The 23251-nt window shown below is 41.8% G+C and overlaps 2 protein-coding genes across 4 annotated transcripts; one reads left to right on the forward strand and one right to left on the reverse strand.

Moving 5' to 3' along the window:
- The first annotated feature begins 457 nt into the window (after positions 1-457).
- cfap410 (cilia and flagella associated protein 410) lies at positions 458-6111 on the forward strand. 3 transcript variants are annotated; one of them, XM_066687468.1, is made up of 7 exons: positions 458-642; positions 1108-1126; positions 1296-1342; positions 1782-2011; positions 2293-2467; positions 3828-3921; positions 4729-6111. In XM_066687468.1, the coding sequence occupies exons 1-7, from the start codon at positions 566-568 to the stop codon at positions 4873-4875; spliced, it is 789 nt and encodes a 262-aa protein (XP_066543565.1). In that variant the 5' UTR covers positions 458-565; the 3' UTR covers positions 4876-6111. The 3 variants fall into 3 exon arrangements, with proteins under 3 accessions (XP_066543565.1, XP_066543566.1, XP_066543567.1); XM_066687469.1 differs by having other exon boundaries at positions 2296-2467; XM_066687470.1 differs by lacking the exon at positions 458-642 and adding an exon at positions 747-932.
- Positions 5670-17020, reverse strand: orc2 (origin recognition complex, subunit 2). Its single transcript, XM_066687466.1, has 17 exons — positions 16836-17020; positions 16401-16511; positions 16120-16254; positions 15786-15875; positions 14958-15050; positions 14540-14571; positions 14374-14431; positions 14062-14240; positions 11733-11831; positions 10441-10550; positions 9889-10021; positions 9442-9538; positions 8827-8973; positions 8539-8710; positions 8056-8117; positions 7618-7736; positions 5670-7129 (listed from the first exon to the last, which is right to left on the reverse strand). The coding sequence occupies exons 2-17, from the start codon at positions 16501-16503 to the stop codon at positions 7049-7051; spliced, it is 1710 nt and encodes a 569-aa protein (XP_066543563.1). The 5' UTR covers positions 16504-16511; positions 16836-17020; the 3' UTR covers positions 5670-7048.
- Between the last annotated feature and the right edge of the window lie 6231 nt (positions 17021-23251).

Consider the following 23251-nt stretch of genomic DNA (forward strand, 5'->3'; position numbering starts at 1 on the left):
GTGCTTGAAGGCATCCACAACACAGAACTGTGTGAGGAAACAAACAAACAAAAAAACTAGACTATTCCATGGCAATAGCATTAAAAAAAAGCCTTTTAACCATCTCCATTGAAACATATAATATCTATAGCTACAATAAATGGAATGCATGTGCTTATGTTTGTTGGAAACACCAAAAGCATCAACACAAATGACTACCTGTCTGACTGCTATTTGCAACATGCTCCTGAACATTATATCTCAAGAAAAAACATATTTGCTAATCGCTTTGAAAGGCACATACTTAATTATGTATATTGCTAACATAACCCCCTTATGTGCATGCCTGAATTAAAAGGTTTGCCTCATTGACTGTCTGCAGCAATGCCGGAGAGTGAAGGGTTAAGTCGGAAACCTCAAGGTTGCTATAGACGCTGCGCAAGCCAGCACGCATTCTCCGTCAACGTCGCTGCCGCGCATGCGCCGTGTCTCACACAAACTAATGTAATGGACGGCTGTGTTGTAGGTGCTTGAAACCTGGCAACATAAACAATAGAAACACCGGTTGTAACCAGCAGGTAAAAGCATGAAGCTAACCCGTAAATTAGTCCTTGCGAGGGCGAAAGCTTCGGATCTTGATAGTGTTAAGAAACTGAATTGCTGGTAAGTATTTCAACATATCATATGAATGTTGTTGTTCTTAAGTAAGTGATTGTGCATTGATCAGCCAGCATCATTATACGTCACTACACTAAACAAGGATTTCATGAATGTAGTAAGGCGCAGTTTTGTGTTCAGATGAAGTGCTGGATGCGATTAGAAGCGCTCTCTTTATAAAAGCGAATGGCGTGTTCTAGGAAAGAGTTCGAGAATGTAGATACGAAGAGTCCAAAACAAACCAGCCATCCCACATGTTAACCTTGATCTGAACCTACACTGAGGGTCCTGTGTCGGTAGGAGAAAGAACCAGCATAAGATAATCCTAATGGTGTTTGTAGCCACTAATTGAATTCTGTAATTCATTTTGGTCTACTTAACTGAAGGATGCATGTCTGTGTGGTTTATTTTTGGAAGCCAGTAATGTTAACTGTTATATTTTTAATTTGATGTTTGTTTCATTCATTTTAGGGGCTGTAATCTCACAGATGTAAGTATTCTATGATTCGTCTCACATATTCAATATGATATAAATCTCTGGAATATCATTAAGACTTCCAGTTTGCCTATTCTTTCTTTATAGGGCCTGGTTAAAAGGGAGTACAGAAATAAAAACTGCTTCATGATGGTTTTAAATTGCTTTTGTTTTTTCTCCTCAGATCTCCATATTCACTGAAATGCCTAATATTGAAGTTTTAACTCTCAGGTATGGAGAAATTGTATTTTTTCAATTAATGACATCAGACTGGATAACTTTGTTGGCATTTATGCTACTGCCTGTTCTTTTACTTTCATTCAAGATTTGTGAATACCCTGTGTTTTTATATATATACACAGTTTAGAATTAAAGTATCTAGTATTAAAGACTGCTGCCATCTTGTAAAAGATGTTCCAGTCAAATCTTTAGTCACTGTTTAAATACGATAGGTTAATTGGTTGGCTGAAGTTAAACAGACTTCCTAACATTTGTGGCAATGAAACTTTAAGGCAACAGGGCCAGAATTATGATGGGATTACATTTGTTCCCACAGGATGTGAGTAAATCATTTTAATGTAATCAGATGCAGCCCCTGACCGCATGCCAATACTCCCATCAGCAAAAAAACATGAATGTGGGTGCCTTTAAGTTTTTTCTTTTTGAACAGCACAAATAAAATCGTGTCGTTGGAGCACATCAGCCAGTGTCAGAGCCTCACCGAGCTGTACCTCAGGAGGAATGCAATCGAGAGCCTCTCGGAGTTGCACCATCTGAAGTTGCTGCCTCGTCTGCGGGTGCTGTGGCTGGCAGAGAACCCCTGCTGTGGGCAGGACCCTCTAAAGTACCGCCTCGCCGTCCTGCGCACTCTGCCCCAGCTGCACAAACTCGACAACCAAGGTGGGGCTCCACAGGCAGTGCTGTGTGGGGCAGGCCTGCCAAAGCCTGGCCCTCAAAGCCTGCTTCACATCATGCATCAATATTCACAGATGAGACTAATGTTCACAGCAAACCCAGTGCAAATTGAGAGAAAAAAATCCATATCTGTTTGTGTCTGATTGAAAATTCATGAATTCCACTCCGCTGCCTATCCCTCACCCCTGTGATCGGTGTGGAGAGGAGCACTGGCTACAGGAGTCGTGCAGCGGAGGGCCGGGTCTCAGTGTCTCTCTGCCTCTCAGCAGTGACGGAGGACGAGCTGGCGCAGGCTCTGGAGGAGGGAGAGGAGATCGGCGCCCCCCCTGCCAGCCTCACTGATACCAACGGGGTGGCAGAGCCCCAGCAGGAGCCCGCCCTGGCCAACCCACTCCCCGACATCGAGAGCGACCCGCTGCACTACTGCATGGAGGAGACCAAGTAAGACCTGGCTGTGTGGCCACCCAGAGCAGAGCTCCCTGCAGACTGCGGTTATAGGAAACTCTCACTCCGCAGGGGCTAGAGGCCTGGGACTAGGGTTTTGATTGATTGGGAAACTGATTTCACAGATAAGGAATCGGTTGCCATATTACAGATATATTTCAGCATGATTTGTACCAAGAAGGGAACGGTTGTCTTTTGTGATTCTGCCTCGGAGTTCTGTGCCTCGTTGTTACGAACTCCCCACTTTGGTCTAGGATCTAGGGGTATAAAGTGTTGGGGGGAAAGCGCAACATAATGTGCCTGCACACATGACTAGGGAAAGTGTGGTGAGATGAGCGTGCGGTGGGGAGACAGAATGGTGCCACGGACAATACGGTAAAAATAATAAATATTTATTGTTGGGACAACAATTACTTGAGACCGGGGCATAACAAATACCCGAGATAAAACACAATAAATAACAGATACACAGGACTAAAGGGAGGACGAACACATGGGTGCCAAATAAAAGAAATAAAGAAAACCCTCACCTATTTAAGCCACTAAGGCAACACCCTCCTAGCCTAGCACAAACATAAACGTTGTGAAGAACTAGCCTAGTGTGTTGAAACAGAAACAGATGTAAATGTAAGCCCTGGGGCGTCTTACCTACATAGTTCGCCCTCCCCAGGCTTATTAGAGGGTTGGGTGACAGTGGGATCGAAACAGATAAGATATACAAGACAATACGAACGAAACCTGCAGGTATAGCAAACGCACAAAGCTCTGAACAGACAACACATTCAGAATGACAAGCCTCCTGCTGGAGAAAATGGGAGGGGTGAAGTAGTCACAGAGCCTCCTCTGATTGGATGACAAAGGACAGCTCGAGAAACAACCGGACCAATGATGAGTGACGAGGGAGGAACCCAGACCTAAGAGAGAAACAGAGCGCAAACGAGAAAACGACACCACACAGACTGCACAAGTGTGGGGTCGTAACACTCGTTTAAATCCAGATTCCGATCATAAAAGCAGCTTGTGCACAGTAAATGTACATGTATATCTGCTGGGGGAAAAAGCAGTTCTGTAACTGAGGACTGGCAGTGACGTTGCTTTCACACAGCTGCTTCCAAAAACTCAATAGAGGGCAGTATTTAATCACTTATCACATATGACAAGCCCTCAGTCAGGCGATTTCAAAGAGATGCACACAGATTGTAAGTTTTCTATTTGTTTTTATAAAGAATATTGCAGCTTGACAGTTTAATATATCCAATTGGACTCCCAAGTAGCTGTAAGAGTTTCCTTGTGTATCAGGCTGAACATTGCAGGGCACATCTTGTATGCTTGATGTACCGTGTATCTTTTCTTCCAGTAAAATCAGAGAGCAGCTTGGAATGAGGCCTCTGTCTAGAGAGAAATTCCCTTCCTTCTCTTCTCGTGATACAGGATGCAGTTTAGGCAGAAAGGTGAGTTGAATTTATAAAACTGAATTTATAATGGTTTTAGATCATTTATAACCCTTTTTTATTCTTGTTTAGTTGTTTTAGTGTGAGGGAATCATAGTGAACAATTCACTTCACCGCCAAGTCAGGTCCACAAAAAGTTCACAGACCTAAGCCCTTGTACTGTACTTGCCTGTTTCTGCATGTCTCATCTTTTCAATACAACTGTCTCGGCACAATGCTGAAATGACACATTCTGGAAAGCAACAGAGGCAGACAGACTCATTCTGCAGTATGTCACTAAAAGTACAGATGTGCGGCTCTGGATTTTTTTACAAACGAGAACTGAAACAAAATATTCACGGTGATATTTCTTTTGGGAACTATTTGTTCCACTTCTCTAACTTCAAAGAAAAACTCCAACCTAATCCTTACGCAGGTTCTCTCTCTCGCTAAATTTGCATCTTTAAACAAATCTAATCGTAGTGGGCTCACCGGATTTGGTTTTGAGCATTGACACGAATCAGAAAGTGACCCCACAAACTGAGCGAGAGGAGTCAAGAGTGTTTCTTTGATTTCATAATTTGCGATTATAAAATCAGTAGGGGCAGGAAAGAAAAAACAAGAAAAACATACATAAACTACAAATACTTCTGCCAGAAAATGACAAAAAGATAAGGGAAAAAGTTTACAATACAAAATAAAGGTTACCGACTATACATACAGGATGAGGGGGCCATTTGACGTGTTTACCTCATTTATATGATGGTCCTGCATGGCCTCCAGCCGGCACCCTGCCTAGTAATACCCTCCCGTGTCCCACTCTTGTAGAGTCACGTGTTAGATGCAGTGCTGCTGCTGCTGAAAGAACTGGATCCCGAGGAGCTGCAGGTGCTTCACAAGGCAGCTGAGAACAGACTGCGCTTCCTGCAGAGGAGGGACGCCCAGCCAGAGAGGACAGACATCATTCAGCACTGAGACGGCCTGGACTGCGCCCTGCTGAGAGACACTGACGCCGCTATTAAAAGCCTGTAGCAGCAGATTAGACTTAAAGGGCCAGCACTTGGGTTACATACACCGGTGTTGTAACTTGTCACTACTGGACGTGTGGAAAAAGAACAAGGAACACTTTTTTTGCCAAGTTCTGAGGTGACTGTGCAGCTGCCTGTCTGTACATGCTCTGATTTTTGTGGACTGAAGACACCAAAACTAACAACTGAAGCATTATATATAAAGCGAAAATGTCTAATAACTTCATTAATTTGCTACATCTTTCAATACAATTTTGCTTTGCAATGCGTTTATTGTTTTGGTCCAAAGCTGCGGATTCCTAGAGATATTTACACTTTATCATGTTTTTGGAGCATAGTATGAACATAATTATTTAGCAGAAGGAGTATTTATTTGGTTTCATGTTTGCAGACCAACTTATAACTAATTATGGTATAAATGTAACACTTCTCATCCTGAAATTATAATCCATCTGCCTAGTAAAAAATCTGAGCTCTTGTTTTACAGTTTGAACTGCATGTCAACTAGTACATTTTCTTCACTGCAAAAATAAATGTCACTCGATGCATAGTAATGAGGTTGCAGTTCTTGTTTTACATGCAGCACTATCGCAATATGGAAACAAAACCAGGTATCAACATTTTCTGGATGCTCACCATTGCTCTTGAATGTGCAGGTGCATTGTGGGAGAAACCGAGTTAATATGTACAATTTGTATTTTAGTACAAATGTATGGAAATGGTAAGCAAGTTCTGGAAACCTTTTTAGCAGGAATACTTTTATTAAGTCAAAATGTACAAGATGGGTTCAATATTAGGGAAATAGTCAAGGTATATCGTACAATGTTATTGCTGTAAATCTAAGTTTACATACATCTTGAACCTTTAAATTTTGCCTCAATCTGAAACTATTTTGGAAGAGATACTGACATATTTGGCTATGTTCACAGCTTAATACATTATTTCTGTTGCTGGAGTGAAGTTTAATGAAAGCGCTTGCAATGATGTCACATATTTGGAATTATAGTCATGATGGGATGGGTGGGATTCTGAAAAAGTAAGATTCAATTGGGAAATTAATTGAAAAATTATATTCTGTAGGCCTTTTCAATGTAATATACAAGTTATTTGTTCAAGGGTCTGATAAGAAATGTCTCACCATGGTTGTATTTGTATACCTTAAAATAAATGCTTTACATATCCATCCACTTTGCCTATCTAACTTTGAAATATACGATTCAGTGCAAGTGTGAATAATGTGGCCAATGGGCAACCAGACTTTTCAATATTCATTAGTGTGCCCGCTTAGAAGTAGAAGTGAAGTGAAGACAAGATGTATAATAATACTAATCTGTATAAATAAATATTGCTATTTAAATTAACCCTTGACTGACATTGGCCATAAAACTTCAACTTATTAATGAATTCTGCAATTTGATCCCCTTACGTACAACTTCTCAATACAACATTTATTTCTAAGCAATGGTAAATTGTAAATCCAAAAGGCTGCACATCCCAGTGCCCAAAAAGCAGAGTTTTCACGGTTGAGTCGTCATAGTATTCTTTATTATTATTATTTTATTTTTTTTAAGCACGAGACCAAAATCAAAACTCTTACACATTTGCTAATCAGAAATTACCAACCTATGCCTAATGCTGGCATATTTTATGTAAAAAATAAAATAAAAAATACCCACTATAAAGTTGTTCTATAATTTGATATTAGCAGGTGGGTCAAAGTTTTGATTGGGTCTAGGCCTTTGTTTTTGTTTATTAAGCAAAGTGCTAACAATGTTCACCAAAGGTACAGTGCTCTAACAATTAAACATTAAATGTGAATTACCTTTGAATCATTCTAGCACCCTACCCGTGTGACAAATGGTCACAAGAATAGGACGCTCACCAGCACGAAACTGCCGTCTTCCCCCGTCACTCTTTGGCCTCTTGAGGTCAAGAGAGATCTTTGTAACAGAACCAGTTTAATTTTGTAAACCACACTTCATAGGGTCTCAGTTTCTGAAAACATCTCTCTCCTGGGGTTTTCCACTGACAATGCAAATATGCATTCCTTTCTCACATGGGCTACATCAGGCAGGGGGTCAAACAGAGTGTAGGAATTCCCAGCACGACATCCTGTCCTCTCACTCGGTGTCCTTCTCCAGGAAGTCAGTCAGAGTGCCGGCATCGACAGGAACGAGCAGGTATTCCACCCCATCTGCGCCCTGCGCCAAGCAAGAGCTCCAGTTCAATTTTGCGCAAACGTGATGTACTTTTTAGAAGTCGTTTTCACAAGAGCTCCGACAGTTTGCCAGGATTTGCATCACAGACTCACACTGGCCAATGTATTGCACATCCAGAGCATGTGGCATTGCTCAATGTTTGGTAAATATCCTTTATTACTATTAATTTCTAGCAAATGCCCTTATCTGCCCTGGATACAGTTTACATAAGAAACATTTCAAAGTATTACACAGTGCAGTAATAAAACCAGTATATATTACAATAAGCACACATCCTAGTGCAATGAGCTAACAAGTGCAGACAAAGTCCTAGGTATGTGCTGAGGGAAAGGTAGGCATAAGAGAAGATACAGTAAAATGAGGTGCTACAATACACAAGCAAGCAGACATTTTGGAAATTTAAACCTACTGATCAGGGTCTGTATCACTAGTCACAGTGATCACAGTTTCTATTTTCAGGGCGGCCTCACCTTTTTGGTTCTGATGAGCTTGTGGTCCCTGAACTCTGTCAGCTGCGTCCTCAGAGTGATTTCACTGTTCACCAGGAATGCCTCACGACAGCGCTGGTAGAAGTCTTGGAAAGACAGCCCTATAAACAAGTAATTCAGTGAAGATGATGAATCTAAGGGAGACCTAAATGAGACACCAGGAACCGACCTCTAAATCAAGTAAAGAATAAAAACCACAAAACGTTTCCAGTTTAAACGTCCCAGTTTGTGGTCAATGATGGCCGGGCTGTACACCCCTTCCAAGACTGCAGGCTGAGAAGTAAGCTGCAGCAATTGCTCGTCTAATTGGACTGATAATGGGGGAAGCAGTCAATGATATGAAGAAGCATTTAAGACACAAAGCAGTGCGAGCCCAGGGGACAGTGCATGGCTGATTAATGAAATCGAAGAGAATCATACCTGTGTAAGAGGGGTTGTCTTTGTTCTCCAGCTGAAACTCTGCCAACAGCCTGAAGATCCCTCTAGACGCGATTAACGAAAGACAAGCACAGGACACAGTGAAGTACCTGCCAATGCTGAAGCACCTCTGGTCTTTAACATTTTCTTGGACAGATGTTTTTGAGAACAATGCATGTCAGGGATATGATCAGCTACAGTACAGATTCAGATACGGTATATATAACTGTGCAGGGATAAAAATAACACAAAATAATGAGAATGGGAGGATTATTGTGGCCAAAACACGCCACTGTTTGGAATCTGTGCTGCTGGAAAGGTTATTCGGCCACATGCTGCTGAAACGATGGTCTTGCATGTGGTGTGTGACGGGGGATTTTTCCTGAATGTTCGCAGGGGGTGTGAGAGGAGTCTGTGGTCCCTTCGTGTGTTTAGTGTCTTGTGTGCAGGTGGCAGCTGGTCAGACGGGGGGGTGAGGGTGGTTACCTGGCATTGGGTGTCAGACTGCGCATGACGTGAGTCAGAGAGCTGAGGGCCAGCGCTCCCGACTGCTGCACAAGGAGAGAATTCTCATAGGAGGTCTCCTCGATGTACGGCAGGTAGGTGGTGGTCTCATACCAAAGCCAGTTGAACTGACTCAATTTGGACTGGTCCCATACTGTTGAAAACACACAACAAGCTGGCATTAGTTAACAGTTCCCGCTATTTCAAGTATAAAATAATGCTGGTGTCAGGGAACACCAATTAAACCCGGTTAGATTAACGCGGACTGACTGAGGGGGGCATTGATGTGGTCGATGGATGCGAGGAGGTGCAGGTTAGGAATGGCTGCCAGCTGCCCCAGAGTCTGTTGAGACTTCTCCCCTCTCAGCATGGCCCCATCGATGTTGTGGATGATCAGGTAGATGTGCAAATCAGGGTCTGGGGTAAACGAAACAAAACAAACCCTCACATCAACTAAAAAGTCACCAGATAGCATGAGGGGTAAACCAAAGAGTCACTTAATGGAGAAGGAGAGGCCTAAAACACAACTGCTTGGTACAAATGTTAAATAACAGGAACATGGTGTCAGACAGACTTTATTTATCAATTTGTTTACTTCCCATTTTAGATTTCATAACAGCTCCTACACAGCTAGAAACAGCCTGAGCTAGCACTGAAAAGTCCCAAATTTGGAAGCCCCCATTATTAGCCAATCACAAAACAGTCCGGAAAAAGAAGAAACTATAAAGGGAAGCACATTAGGGTTTTGTTTTCAATCTGAAACAATGAAATACACAATATTGCATATAAATGGAAAATAGGGAACTTCAATAAATGTAATTAAAATTGGCGCACAGTACAGCGTAGCGTCTCAGTCCGTTTCAGGATTGTGCCGAGCGAGCCTACCTTTCTTCAGGGCTTTGACAATGAAGTCGATCTGATCCAGCGGCGTGCGGAAGCTGCCCTGGTGCTCCAGCATTTCCGCAGTGATGGCATTCAGAATCTGTCCCGTGGAAACAAAGATGACAAGAGGGGGCATGTGTAAAAGAAAGGTTTTATGTAGTATCCCCTATCACTGCTATCCCCACAAATATATGCTTCAGAACTGGACTCTGATGAGACAAACTAATGATTACAGATTGACATAATCATGGTGAGGTCCTAACTAAGCATATTAAAGAACTGAATTCACAACAGAACACATGTCCAAGTCATATAGAATGCAGAGATGTTAAAATACACAGTTTACATGTTACATTATTCACACTATTTTAATCCCTCATTAATGGAGCTTGTGTCTGCAATTACACCTGGCTGACAAAAGGGTATCTCAGTAATGAAGGCAAAGCTGACCGATTTGATGGTGATGCTGGGAAAGAAGCCATTGATGACGAGGTGAAGGGAGTCCATCAGCATGGAGGTGCGAAAGCTCTCCAGCAAAGCCCTCTTGGAGCCCAGGCCATACAGCACAATACTGAAGCCCAGCCTGTCAAGACCAGACACTTCACTCCACATGTGTTCATTCAACAGACATCTCACAATATTCCTACTCATGCCGCAGAGCAGAAACAACTCACCCTCAGAAACGGTGACCTAAATCCTGAGCAGCAGGAAAGTACAGGGACAGAAAGACAGCTGGGTATGACAGTATTCATATCACATTGCTAGCACTTATGCTGCGATTATTTAGTTTAAGAAATATGGTTCATTTAACGATATTTATCAATGATCTCCTGTGTCTAATGATTCGATTCCCAGTGACTAAACGGTGCTGAAAAGGGGTGTGGACATGCGTGTATCCCCTAGATTTCTTGGACATCACCCAAAAGTAAAATACGTGGTAGTAACCATTTTATTACACACATACTTGCATCCTGAGCTGCTGTTCCTGGTAGAGACACCTACTGTAACTGCAGCATCCATTTGCTGAACTGCTTTTCATGCTCCTTGTTTAACATCTTCACCTCTGCAGAGAACTTCAAGGCTTTCCCATCAAGAACCCTGCTTAAGGTTTCCTAAAAAAAAAAAAAAAAAAGGATAAATATGTATATGGAAATGAAAAAGTATTTGACATATCTGAAATATGGTTAATATACACCGATCACCCATAACATTATAACCACTGAAAGGTGAAGCGAATAACATTGATAATCTCATTATCATGGCACATGTCATTGGGTGGGATATTTTAGGCAGCAAGTGAACATTTTGTCCTCAAACTTGATGTGTTAGAAGCAGGAAAAATGGGCAAGCGTAAGGATCTGAGCGACTTTGACAAGGGCCAAATTGTGATGGCTAGACGACTGGGTCAGAGCATCTCCAAAGCTGCAACTCTTGTGGGGTGTTCCCGGTCTGCAGTGGTCAGTACCTATCAAAAGTGGTCCAAGGAAGGAAAAGCAGTGAACCGTCGACAGGGTCATGGGCGGTCAAGGCTCACTGATGCACGTGGGGAGCGAAGGCTGGCCCATGTGGTCCAATCCAACAGACGAGCTACTGTAGCTCAAATTGCTGAAAAAGTGAATGATGGTTCTGATAGAAAGGTGCAGAACACACAGTGCATCGCAGTTTGTTGCGTATGGGGCTGCGTAGCCGCAGACCAGTCAGGGTGCCCATGCCGACCCCTGCATCAGAAGTGGACCACGGAGCAATGGAAGAAGGTGGCCTGGTCTGATGAATCACGAGTTCAAGGTGTTGACTTGGCCTCCAAATTCCCCAGATCTCAATCCAATTGAGCATCTGTGGGATGTGCTGGACAAACAAGTCCGATCCATGGAGGCCCCACCTCGCAATTTACAGGACTTAAAGGATCTGCTGCTAACGTCTTGGTGCCAGATACCACAGCACACCTTCAGAGGTCTAGTGGAGTTCATGCCTCGACGGGTCAGGGCTGTTATGGCGGCAAAAGGGGGACCTACACAATATTAGGCAGGTGGTCATAATGTTATGGCTGATCGGTGTATGTCCTCGCTTTATTTAAATGCTATGGCTATACATTACTCATGTTTGGATTAAGATTAAATGATCTTTATGATGAATGTCAGAAAAAATATTCAACAAACATTTGATTTTGTTACCCTAGAGGTAATTCAGGAACATTTCAGAAATAAGGAACAGCTTTCAGGTAGCTGGGCTGTTTAGTGTTGAAGAGCCTGCAGAAAATAAAATAGAAAATACAAGTTATTTAAATTAATACCAACCTGGTCCAATTTGGGTCTTTGCAGTTTCTGCAGGGTTCGGTCCGAGGTTAAAACTTTTGAACTGCTGTGTGCTTCAAAGTATTCCTCAACCAGGTTGGGCTGAAAATATAAAAACATGTTCATCAACATAATTCAGTTTAAACATACATTCAACAATTCTAAGTCATGGACACGGGGTTGCCTTAGTTTTGAATGCTCTGCACCAGTGGTCTCCAGCCCTGGTTCTGGAATATGTTTTCAGTAGTACCAGCATGAATCTTAGACCTTTTTTAGAACAGGACTCACTTCTCAATTAAACAGATTACATTAAATGAGTCCAAGTAACACCCATTGAAATCTCAGACTGTAAGGCAGCACGTAAGTTGTGTCTCTTTCCTCCTACAGTGAGGGAAAAAAGTATTTGATCCCCTGGTGATTTTGTACGTTTGCCCACTGACATAGAAATGATCAGTCTAGAATTTTAATGGTAGGTGTATTTTAACAGTGAGAGACAAAAACAACAACAAAATCCAGAAAAACGCATTTAAAAAAAGTTATAAATTGATTTGCATGTTAATGAGGGAAATAAGTATTTGACCCCTTCGACTTAGTACTTGGTGGCAAAACCCTTGTTGGCAATCACAGAGGTCAAGACGTTTCTTGTAGTTGGCCACCAGGTTTGCACACATCTCAGGAGGGATTTTGTCCCACTCCTCTTTGCAGATCCTCTCCAAGTCATTAAGGCTGACGTTTGGCAACTCGAACCTTCAGCTCCCTCCACAGATTTTCTATGGGATTAAGGTCTGGAGACTGGCTAGGCCACTCCAGGACCTTAATGTGCTTCTTCTTGAGCCACTCCTTTGTTGCATTGGCTGTGTGTTTTGGGTCATTGTCATGCTGGAATACCCATCCACGACCCATTTTCAATGCCCTGGCTGAGGGAAGGAGGTTCTCACCCAATATTTGATGGTACATGGCCCCGTCCATCGTCCCTTTGATGCGGTGCAGTTGTCCTGTCCCCTTAGCAGAAAAACACCCCCAAAGCATAACGTTTCCACCTCCATGTTTGACGGTGGGGATGGTGTTCTTGGGGTCATTCCTCCTCCTCCAAACACGGCGAGTTGAGTTGATGCCAAAGAGCTTGATTTTGGTCTTATCTGACCACAACACTTTCACCCAGTTCTCCTCTGAATCATTCAGATGTTCATTGGCAAACTTCAGACGGGCCTGTACATGTGCTTTCTTGAGCAGGGGGACCTTGCAGGCGCTGCAGGATTTCAGTCCTTCACGGCGTAGTGTGTTACCAATTGTTTTCTTGGTGACTATGGTCCCAGCTGCCTTGAGATCATTAACAAGATCCTCCCGTGTAGTTCTGGGCTGATTCCTCACCATTCTCATGATCATTGAAACTCCACGAGGTGAGATCTTGCATGGAGCCCCAGACCGAGGGAGACTGACAGTTATTTTGTGTTTCTTCCATTTCCGAATAATCGCACCAACTGTTGTCACCTTCTCACCAAGCTGCTTGGCGATGGTCTTGTAGCCCATTCCAGCCTTGTGTAGGTCTACAATCTTGTCCCTGACATCCTTGGACAGCTCTTTGGTCTTGGCCATGGTGGAGAGTTTGGAATCTGATTGATTGATTGCTTCTGTGGACAGGTGTCTTTTATACAGGTAACGAGCTGAGATTAGGAGCACTCCCTTTAAGAGAGTGCTCCTAATCTCAGCTCGTTACCTGTATTAAAGACACCTGGGAGCCAGAAATCTTGCTGATTGATAGGGGATCAAATACTTATTTCACTCATTAACATGCAAATCAATTTATAACTTTATTGAAATGCGTTTTTCTGGATTTTTTTGTTGTTATTCTGTCTCTCACTGTTAAAATACACCTACCATTAAAATTATAGACTGATCATTTCTTTGTCAGTGGGCAAACGTACAAAATCAGCAGGGGATCAAATACTTTTTTCCCCTCACTGTAAGCATGTGGGAACACACACAACAATCTGAGAATGATCTGGGAGATGCTACCAAGGCAGGACTATGTCCGTAATGATTGACAGCAATGCAAAGATCTTAATGCTAGATCAAGATGTTTTGTGAATGGCGATAATTTATTCAATGAAGATTACAGTGGATTACAACGCATTACAGTGGTGCCTTCAACCTTACAGGCAAATCAGTTGTCCTTCAAAGAAGCACATTAGCATCCCAGCTATTTAAATGGAAAATTCCTCCCCAAGTTAATTCTGCTGTTGATTCAGTGTGTCATTTTGGGACATGTCTGTACTCCTATTGAACACGCAAAGGACTATGCTGCAGCTTGCATTTTACTCCCAGAGCTCACCTCCGGTGCACTTTTGCTTTTCTTGGCGGGTGTCTTGTAAAGAGCCGCTGCTGGAGCCTTGCTGGGTGTCTTTGGCTCTGCTTCCGCCTGAGGGACCTTCTCCTGCTCCTGCTCCTCCGCGTCCTCCTCCGAATCAGAGGGAGAGAACTCGCTGTCGCTGTCCGACTTCAGGTTGGCAGCTGGTTGACAAGGATCGTGGATATATATTCTCACATCAATTTCAGCAGTTTAATGAAATCACGCAGCCGTGGTGTTAACTCTTCACACAACATGGGAACAGGCACAACAAACACACAGGACCACTGAATGTACCTGACAGTCTTTTTCTTAGTCTGTGAGGAGTGGTTGAGACAAACTGAACCTTTTTACCCTGGCCAAACAAAACAGAGAAAAGAAGAGAAAAGTGAATCATGAATTTGACTCCATCTCAGTCTACCTATTACATAAGTGGTTCTTTCCAAGATCTTGCTGGTCTTACCTTGGAGGGAGTCTTGTGTTGACTAGCTTGTCCTGAAAAGTAAAAGCAGTTGCAGTCAGAGAAACTTCCTAAAAACCAATTCTACAAGAAACCCGATGTCAGCGATAATAACAGATTAAAAAACTATTAAAAACCTAAGCTCTCTCTGCCTCAGTAGTAGAAGGTACAGGAGACCCACTGATTAATTGTTGGAGCATTGAGTCCCAAAGTCTCAGCAAGTTGCATCTACAAAATTTGAATTACTACTGGATGTGTGTGTGCAGGACTTTGGCACCATACAATATTCCATAGCAATTCCCTACAGGCAAATGGCAAATGGCTCTGGGACCAGTAGCACTAATGCACCTTGGGGCAAAACCCCAAGGAGAAACAGAAACAAACAAACAAACAAACAAAAGGGGAAAAACACTGGACTCACTCTTGCTTGCTCTGGTAGGGCTGGTGACTTGTTCAGGCGAGTCTGACGTACTGAAAGTGACACTCTTTCCAGGGGTACGGGCGAGCTCCGATGCTGGGGAGATGAGGAACAATACTGTCACTGTATGTTCAGAGTGGAAATATGGGCCTTGCCAAGAAATATGGCACTGATGTTCAATCAAGCCGTAAATATGAGAAGTTACGAGGCGTGTTCTGAAACATTGGAAGGCCGAGCCAGCTTATTCGGGCCCGAGTTTGGGAACAACCGGGTTGGAATAGTCTCATATGGAGGATTTTCTTTCTGTCCGTTTGTGTTTTAGGGCACCTAAAGTTTGGTCAAATAAGAGGGGAACACTCCTAGAAACCCACACAAGTGCCTAAATATTTGTATTGAATTATTCTTGCATTGCAGAATGTATGAAACAAATAATTCAGTTTTAAAGCAAGGTCAAAAACAAGGATTTTTCCTCTTTAAAATACGACATGCAACTGATGATCTTAAAGCTTGGCCTTCCTGGATACTGCAAATTCAACGAAAACAGAGTGGTCTTGAAATACACTAAAAGGCCAATAGATGCCATTGTCTGACTGCTTTAAGCAAGTGATCGACTGTGATGAGAGAGTGAACGTGCTTGTAGTATTGACTCGTCTATTTCTTGGCTAGCATTGAGAAGGACGTGAAATAACAGAAATCTATAGATGATATGAATTTGTGCTTCATTGAACACAGCAGAAAAAAAAAAAGTATCTTAAAAAACAGGGTGCACGGTACTTCCTGGTCATAAAGTTTACAATACCTAGGACAATGTGTTACAAAATAAAAACCTACCCATCTGAGCCATCTTGTTGGAACGCTTCACAGCCTGGAATGTGAACACATCCGCACCTGCGGTCCCGGCCGGCCTGCTCCCAGCCTCTCCTGGAAAACACCCACAATGCAGTCGAGAGCAATCCTCACAGAGTTCGATCACCGATTCAGCACATGCTCTCTGGCCACGGGTCTGACCCCGTGAAAACGATAAAGGTCTTCAAATGATTCATTCTTTACACAACATGCATTTGGCCTCACACATTCCAGGGCCATAGCATACAACCTAACACAGCAGGTCGCACACACAAGAATGGGAGCAGCTGTGAAACAGTGATGCTGTGACAAGTTTTACCTTCCACCCCGGCGCCCAAGACCTCCACATAGTCCCTCTGGGTGAAAGCGTCCTGCTCGCCCTCCTCGGCTTCCTCATCTTGCCGCTTCTTCAGCGTCACCAGCTTTTGGACGGCATTCTTTGCCACCTTGCCACCTGGGAAGAGCTGGGCATTGAGAAGCTACACCAGGACACGTCCCTGGACACTGATCTAAGACCTCCATCCCACCAAATCTGCACTACATGCACTTATATTGTGGTGCTTTGAGGTGCATTGTGGCCGTTCAATCGCCTGTAGTTACCTTCCTGTTTGTCCACGATGTGGTCCAAGACATCCCCGTCCCCCACAAAGCGCACCTCCAGCACCTGCGCGTCTCGGTCTCTTGTTCGCTTAGCGGGACTCATGCCTTCAGCTGTCACACAAACAGAAATCCACATGACATTTAATACAAACATCACCGTTATACAACAAGCAGGCAATATCGTTCATGTAATATCAACTAACATAGTAAAGTGAACTAGTAAAGTAATACATAAGTCATACCAGTATAAAGAAACGGTAACAGATTAAGTTAATGTGAATTTAAGTGCAAATGCAAATAAGTGGAGGGACCATTGCACTAAAGAATACAAAAGATGCATTCAGTGCAATAAAATTATGACGTGATAAGTCACACAAACAAGCATGCACAGGATGACGGCAGAGAAACAGAAAGTAAGCGCTCAAAGGCACTCACCGGCTGGCGCTACTTCCCACGCAGTTCACTTCCCCAAACACGAAACCCGGATGAGACGAGACTTGTTCGAATCGAGGCAGAACACCATAGCATTTATCTAAGACAGAACAAATTAAAACTCGTAGGAAATAGTTCCCTTACATATGGACACCCATTCCCCGCCACCTCTTGGTATTTAAATATGGGTAAAGGGTAAAGGGTAGCTGGTCCTTTTCGTCCAATCGGAGAGGAGACTACGTCAATACCCATGATCCCATGCGCACAGTTAAAGGTAAGGTTTTTGGTGGAGCACTGTGGGAATTGTATTTCAGTGTATTGGCATAGTGTTCGTATTGAATCATTACATTTATGAGGTAGCAGTAGCACATACATAAAATAAACATGTTACCCGCAAGCATGTGATAATATAGACGAAGTTCTCCTTGTCTCAATGTCTTTATGTTGACAGCAAACTGGATTTTATGGTGATCCTTAAACAAATCTTCCATTTAAGTACTGTATATACATAGGAGAGAAGGGGAAATGTTTTATTTATGCTACAGGACTGTTTAGTCTATACATTCTTCAGTCTTATGCAAGATTTACAGTGATAGGATGTGTACTAAAAGAGTGAAGGCAGAGAAAAGGTGATTGACAGACTGACACATGCAAGGTGCCAACTGAGGGTTAAATATACACTCACCTAAAGGATTATTAGGAACACCATACTAATACTGTGTTTGACCCTCTTTCGCCTTCAGAACTGCCTTAATTCTACGTGGCATTGATTCAACAAGGTGCTGAAAGCATTCTTTAGAAATGTTGGCCCATATTGATAGGATAGCATCTTGCAGTTGATGGAGATTTGTGGGATGCACATCCAGGGCACGAAGCTCCCGTTCCACCACATCCCAAAGATGCTCTATTGGGTTGAGATCTGGTGACTGTGGGGGCCAGTTTAGTACAGTGAACTCATTGTCATGTTCAAGAAACCAATTTGAAATGATTCGACCTTTGTGACATGGTGCATTATCCTGCTGGAAGTAGCCATCAGAGGATGGGTACATGGTGGTCATAAAGGGATGGACATGGTCAGAAACAATGCTCAGGTAGGCCGTGGCATTTAAACAATGCCCAATTGGCACTAAGGGGCCTAAAGTGTGCCAAGAAAACATCCCCCACACCATTACACCACCACCACCAGCCTGCACAGTGGTAACAAGGCATGATGGATCCATGTTCTCATTCTGTTTATGCCAAATTCTGACTCTACCATCTGAATGTCTCAACAGAAATCGAGACTCATCAGACCAGGCAACATTTTTCCAGTCTTCAACTGTCCAATTTTGGTGAGCTTGTGCAAATTGTAGCCTCTTTTTCCTATTTGTAGTGGAGATGAGTGGTACCCGGTGGGGTCTTCTGCTGTTGTAGCCCATCCGTCTCAAGGTTGTACGTGTTGTGGCTTCACAAATGCTTTGCTGCATACCTCGGTTGTAACGAGTGGTTATTTCAGTCAAAGTTGCTCTTCTATCAGCTTGAATCAGTCGGCCCATTCTCCTCTGACCTCTAGCATCAACAAGGCATTTTCGCCCACAGGACTGCCGCATACTGGATGTTTTTCCCTTTTCACACCATTCTTTGTAAACCCTAGAAATGGTTGTGCGTGAAAATCCCAGTAACTGAGCAGATTGTGAAATACTCAGACCGGCCCGTCTGGCACCAACAACCATGCCACGCTCAAAATTGCTTAAATCACCTTTCTTTCCCATTCAGACATTCAGTTTGGAGTTCAGGAGATTGTCTTGACCAGGACCACACCCCTAAATGCATTGAAGCAACTGCCATGTGATTGGTTGGTTAGATAATTGCATTAATGAGAAATTGAACAGGTGTTCCTAATAATCCTTTAGGTGAGTGTACATCAACACTTCTGACAATATTCTCAGCCCATGCTGTCAGAACAGAAGCACTGGGGTCATCTTTGGGAAGGCTCAGAGGTGAATCCCTGAAAACATAAGTATTTCATGTTCATTATGTAATCAATTATGCAGCACCTTTTTATCAAGCAGACACTACAGTGAATGCAGAACAGTCCCTAATGTTTTTAAATAAATTACAAACCTTAAGTATTGAATTCGAATTATCAATTTCTTCCATGATTAATATAGACTTAAATTCAATCTGCTGGCATATAAAAAAATAATACTAAAAAATAAGCATGCTGGTGATCACCGTTTAGGTTTGTGCAACAAAATTAACATTAAACATAACCTGTTTTACAATAGGTTCTCAAATTTTTTCCCTTAATATTTTTAAAAAGTGGAAACAGTAAATGGAGCAGGACATGTGGAACACGGTTTTAAATTAAATGGAAAAGGTGTGTTGAAAAGCCTTAAATAAAAGGTATTTATCCAGGGATAGAAGAGCTGGAAACATTCAAATTTCACATTTTATAACCACATTCCTATTATGTGTGATAACAAACTAACAAAGCAAATTTGCAAATTGTCATGTCATGTTATGAATCTGCTATGAAACAATAAGTGGATTAATTCGATTTCTAGTGATAGTACACAAAATGTCTGAGCTCTTCACAAAGTTTAATAAATACAGAAGTAACTGTGTTAATAATTAAGCCCTGAATGGCAGCATTGATATGTAAAACAAGCTCACACAAACCTTGTTCCAGAAACAGCACAATATTTATTCAACATCTTACAGATAGATATTTCTCTCTGCATCGCAGACTGATCTTGATTTCTTTTGTACATCTTTTATTTACAAGGATTTAAAATATTCCTTTCTTTTTAATTTTTTCAGACAGATATTTACAACATCAATGGTCAACGTTTTTTCTTTTTTTTCTTCCATGTCAACGCTTCAAACCATTGGAAAGAAACAGCTACAAAGAGAATGGCTTACATGCACAAGTCCAATGACCCTAAACAGACACCCCGAGTCACTGTCAAGAGTCTTTCACAATGGACATTACCACAAGGAAAAAAAATTGCACTGGCCCCAAAGAAGGGGAACACACATTTAAAGGAAAGGGATGTCCTCTGCATCCCTGTGTGGGAAGTAGAGGCATTCATGACTTGCCAGTTGAGGTCTTTAATACTTTTAACAGCAGTGCAGTGCTGAAAAGTGTCCCTGGCTTCATTAGGCTCCAAAGTAACACTAGAAGAACAAGTCTCCAGAATAACCAATCAGGAGCCTCCCTTCTCCAGTACAACTGTGTGTATGTTATGACTCTGCTGTTGACATTAAAAAAAGGCTATAGCCTTAAATTAAAATAAAATAATAATAATAATAATAATAATAATAATAATAATAATAATAATAATAATAATAATAATAATGAGTTGTTGCATAGAGTTTGTAAGGTTTAATTTTTTTTCTACCCCAAAAAAAGAAAAAAGCAATAGCATGTGGTTTACAAACAATGAGCCAAATGTATTGATTGTCAGATGAAAAAGGGGAAAAAAATGAAATCAATGCCTTTATTGAGCTCTTCTACAATGCCTCCCTCCTCCAGAAAGTAAGTTCAGTCATAAGTGTGACTGACTTTTTGATATAAAAAAAAAAGCATGAAAAATGGCAAGCTAATACGATAACAAAAAGCACCCTTGCTTCAAAGTATTTGGTGGCATCCATACCTTTGCCTAAAGTGTTTGAATAACTGGTGGAGTGGATTGGATGGTGGCTTGCCTTGACCATAGATGAGGTAAAGTGCTAAGAAACAGATCATCAGTCTGTCCATCTCTAGTTTAACTTTAGGTCCCACAGAAGACATGAATATTTCAGAGATCTGAGCATGGGTTTTACCTTAAGACCTTAAACCAGTTAAAATGGCATTCAGGGTTCCTAATAAGTAGCAGCTTTCAGTGATGCAAACCCTTAACGCATTCAGCATTCTATAACCAGCAGCCTTGGGCCAATGGAAGTATAAAAATAAAGGCGAGACACACCAAATACTGTATATGACATGTCAAATATCAGGGGCTTTGAGCCTGGTATTTGAGAACATGTACAAATGGTACAGATCGCATCAAAGCTGGTGTCTGGTCCCATGTTCAATGTTACGCCAGCTGGAAAATAAAAAAAACTAAATTAAATAAAATGTAAGCATTAAAAAATAAAAAAGGTTTCAATCTCTTTCTGGTTTCTCCTGTCACATGATTGTCATGGGGCAGGTTGATTCACAAGAAACCACGGACACAATGCACACACTCCCAGCAACACTGTACACCTCGATCATTTTCCTCTTCCTTGGACTTCATCACTTACAGAATGACAGAGGCTAGATTTTAGACACTTTTTTTTTTATTTCCCTGATGCATTGCTTAGAGACAGACTATGGTGAGCTTCACAGGACCATATTGAGCAATTAATAACACCCATAAATATCAGAAAAACCCTGTAAATCCATCTTTTGCTATGAATTTGCTTTCTTTATATTGTATATTGTTTTACAGCCTTCACTTGAGATTTCCCAGTGATCTTGTTATTGGACCCACACACAGACATTGTAAATATATAAATGTTGTATTGATGTCTCTCTCTGCTGATGGGGGGAGGTTGAAAGGAAAAACAAAAACAAAACTCATCTAGCCATTACACAAATGACTGTTTAGCAGCCTTGAATGCGATCCATTTCAGTGAAGGAGTTGACAGACTTAAATCATAAAATGCTACAGAGAATTTTCAATTATTTAGTTTACTACTGTAGTATGATATCAAAATAGATTTCTGCTCAGACTGTGTACAATCATATAATTTCAGTGTAGCTATATTTCTGGGGTACAGAAGTGTATTTTAAATCAGAAAGAATGGGACACGTTTCTTACTTCTCTCCCATTTCCCATTTGACAAAGCACACGAGCGCACACCGAAAGACAGCCCTGTTTCCATCCTTCATGTTTGACGACTACACCTCTAGGAAGCCAAAGATCGCAAAGCTGGTTTCCTAAGCCTGTACAAAAGTCGATGTCTCATCAAAATCTATAATAAATATCATACACTTGCAATTCTTTTCCCCTTGGTAGGTCTCGGGAATGATATCCCTCAACAGCACGTACTTACAATTATCCTACAAGTCCCCCTAGAGTTACATCAGCAAAAATGACAATCTGTTTTGTAACTGCAGGGATCCATCTCCTGGGACTAAGCAGCTGTTTTTGTCCTAAGCAAATACACCTTAAAAGGACCAACAAAAGTGTGATTGATTTCTAGGATTTCAATTTTAAGGAAAGAATAATCGGATTATAATGCAATCCCCTCATGAGGAGCAGGGGCATTGTGTTGTGGAATGTATTTGAAATCAATACTACTGTGCTACTTCCTCTTGTAGCAAAACAACCTAAAATACAGCACAGATTAAGAGAGCGACTCACAGCTATAAATAGGCAGTTGGAGTGAAATATGTATGGTAGTACTAAGGAAATTATTTTTTAAGGTAAATTACCGTGGTTTCCTGACATCGACTAAATGGCTCGTCTCAGCAAAGCTACACTAAGCATCCAGTTGGCGAACGGTTAACTCAAGACAGGTGCACATTTCATTTGAAGACCTTAAAATCAGTGTGAGATTGCGATGAGGAGGAAATTCTCCCTCGTTAATCCTAGATAAATCGCTTTCAATAAGAAGTTCGAAAATACACTCCCATCCGAAGATCATAGAACGTTCTTGCAGTAAGGTAAAATAAAAAAGGCTGATATCCCATGAACTACAAAGCAACACCTTACCTACAATCTGATTCAAGTTTTCAGATCTGTAACCCTTTGACACTGGCATGGATAAAATGAAAACATGTCTATTGTAGTTGAAGTCCTGGCTTTGTACAAGCTGCTGCAAGCTTACATTGGGAATCTTCCTGCTTAATACCTCACTACTGCACTACCAAGTAGATAAATAGCACCACTGAATTCTGGGATATCATTTTGCTGACACCAATGTTTTTCAATGAATTAGGCTGTATAAGAAGCAAGCAAACCAATTTAATGAATCCCCATTCATAAGTGAACAGTGGCCATGTAAGCATATATATTTGATATGAAAACTGTACCTCTGCCAGGAACAATGGTCCAGGCATCTAATGAGCCTCAACTTTGAAAAGCATGTCCCTGTGTGCTTCTCTAACACTACAGCATTAAGACGATTCTCAATTTATCTAGCAGTCTTGTGCAGTATTTGTCCTAGCAGAGCAAAACTCTTTACAATGGGGACGGCCCTTGTAGTTGTCTGTGCTGAAGTGCTTTCAACATGTCAGATCACATACGAATAGCCTGAAAAAGGTGGGGGCTTTGTAACAGACTTATAACTAAAAATAAGGCCTTGGAGAGCAGTCTGTATACTTCACAGCCTTATTAGCTCAATGTAGCAATACTCTCTCAATTGGCACTGCAGCAAAGTAATGGGGAAGGAAACTGCTTTTTCTC

This window comes from Amia ocellicauda, chromosome 16 (assembly GCF_036373705.1).
Source record: "Amia ocellicauda isolate fAmiCal2 chromosome 16, fAmiCal2.hap1, whole genome shotgun sequence".
Taxonomy (NCBI): Eukaryota; Metazoa; Chordata; class Actinopteri; order Amiiformes; family Amiidae; genus Amia; species Amia ocellicauda.

Excerpts from the sequence above, each read along its gene's own strand:
- orc2 (XM_066687466.1), bottom strand. The coding sequence starts at position 16,503 with ATGAGTCCCGCTAAGCGAACAAGAGACCGAGACGCGCAGGTGCTGGAG. Across the intron at positions 8,974-9,441 it reads TGTCAAAGCCCTGAAGAAAG|ACCCTGATTTGCACATCTAC; the intron begins GTAGGCTCGCTC and ends CGTTTACCCCAG. Across the intron at positions 8,118-8,538 it reads AGTCTGACACCCAATGCCAG|AGGGATCTTCAGGCTGTTGG; the intron begins GTAACCACCCTC and ends AATCGCGTCTAG.
- cfap410 (XM_066687468.1), top strand. The coding sequence starts at position 566 with ATGAAGCTAACCCGTAAATTAGTCCTTGCGAGGGCGAAAGCTTCGGAT. Across the intron at positions 1,343-1,781 it reads ATTGAAGTTTTAACTCTCAG|CACAAATAAAATCGTGTCGT; the intron begins GTATGGAGAAAT and ends CTTTTTGAACAG. Across the intron at positions 3,922-4,728 it reads GATGCAGTTTAGGCAGAAAG|AGTCACGTGTTAGATGCAGT; the intron begins GTGAGTTGAATT and ends CCACTCTTGTAG.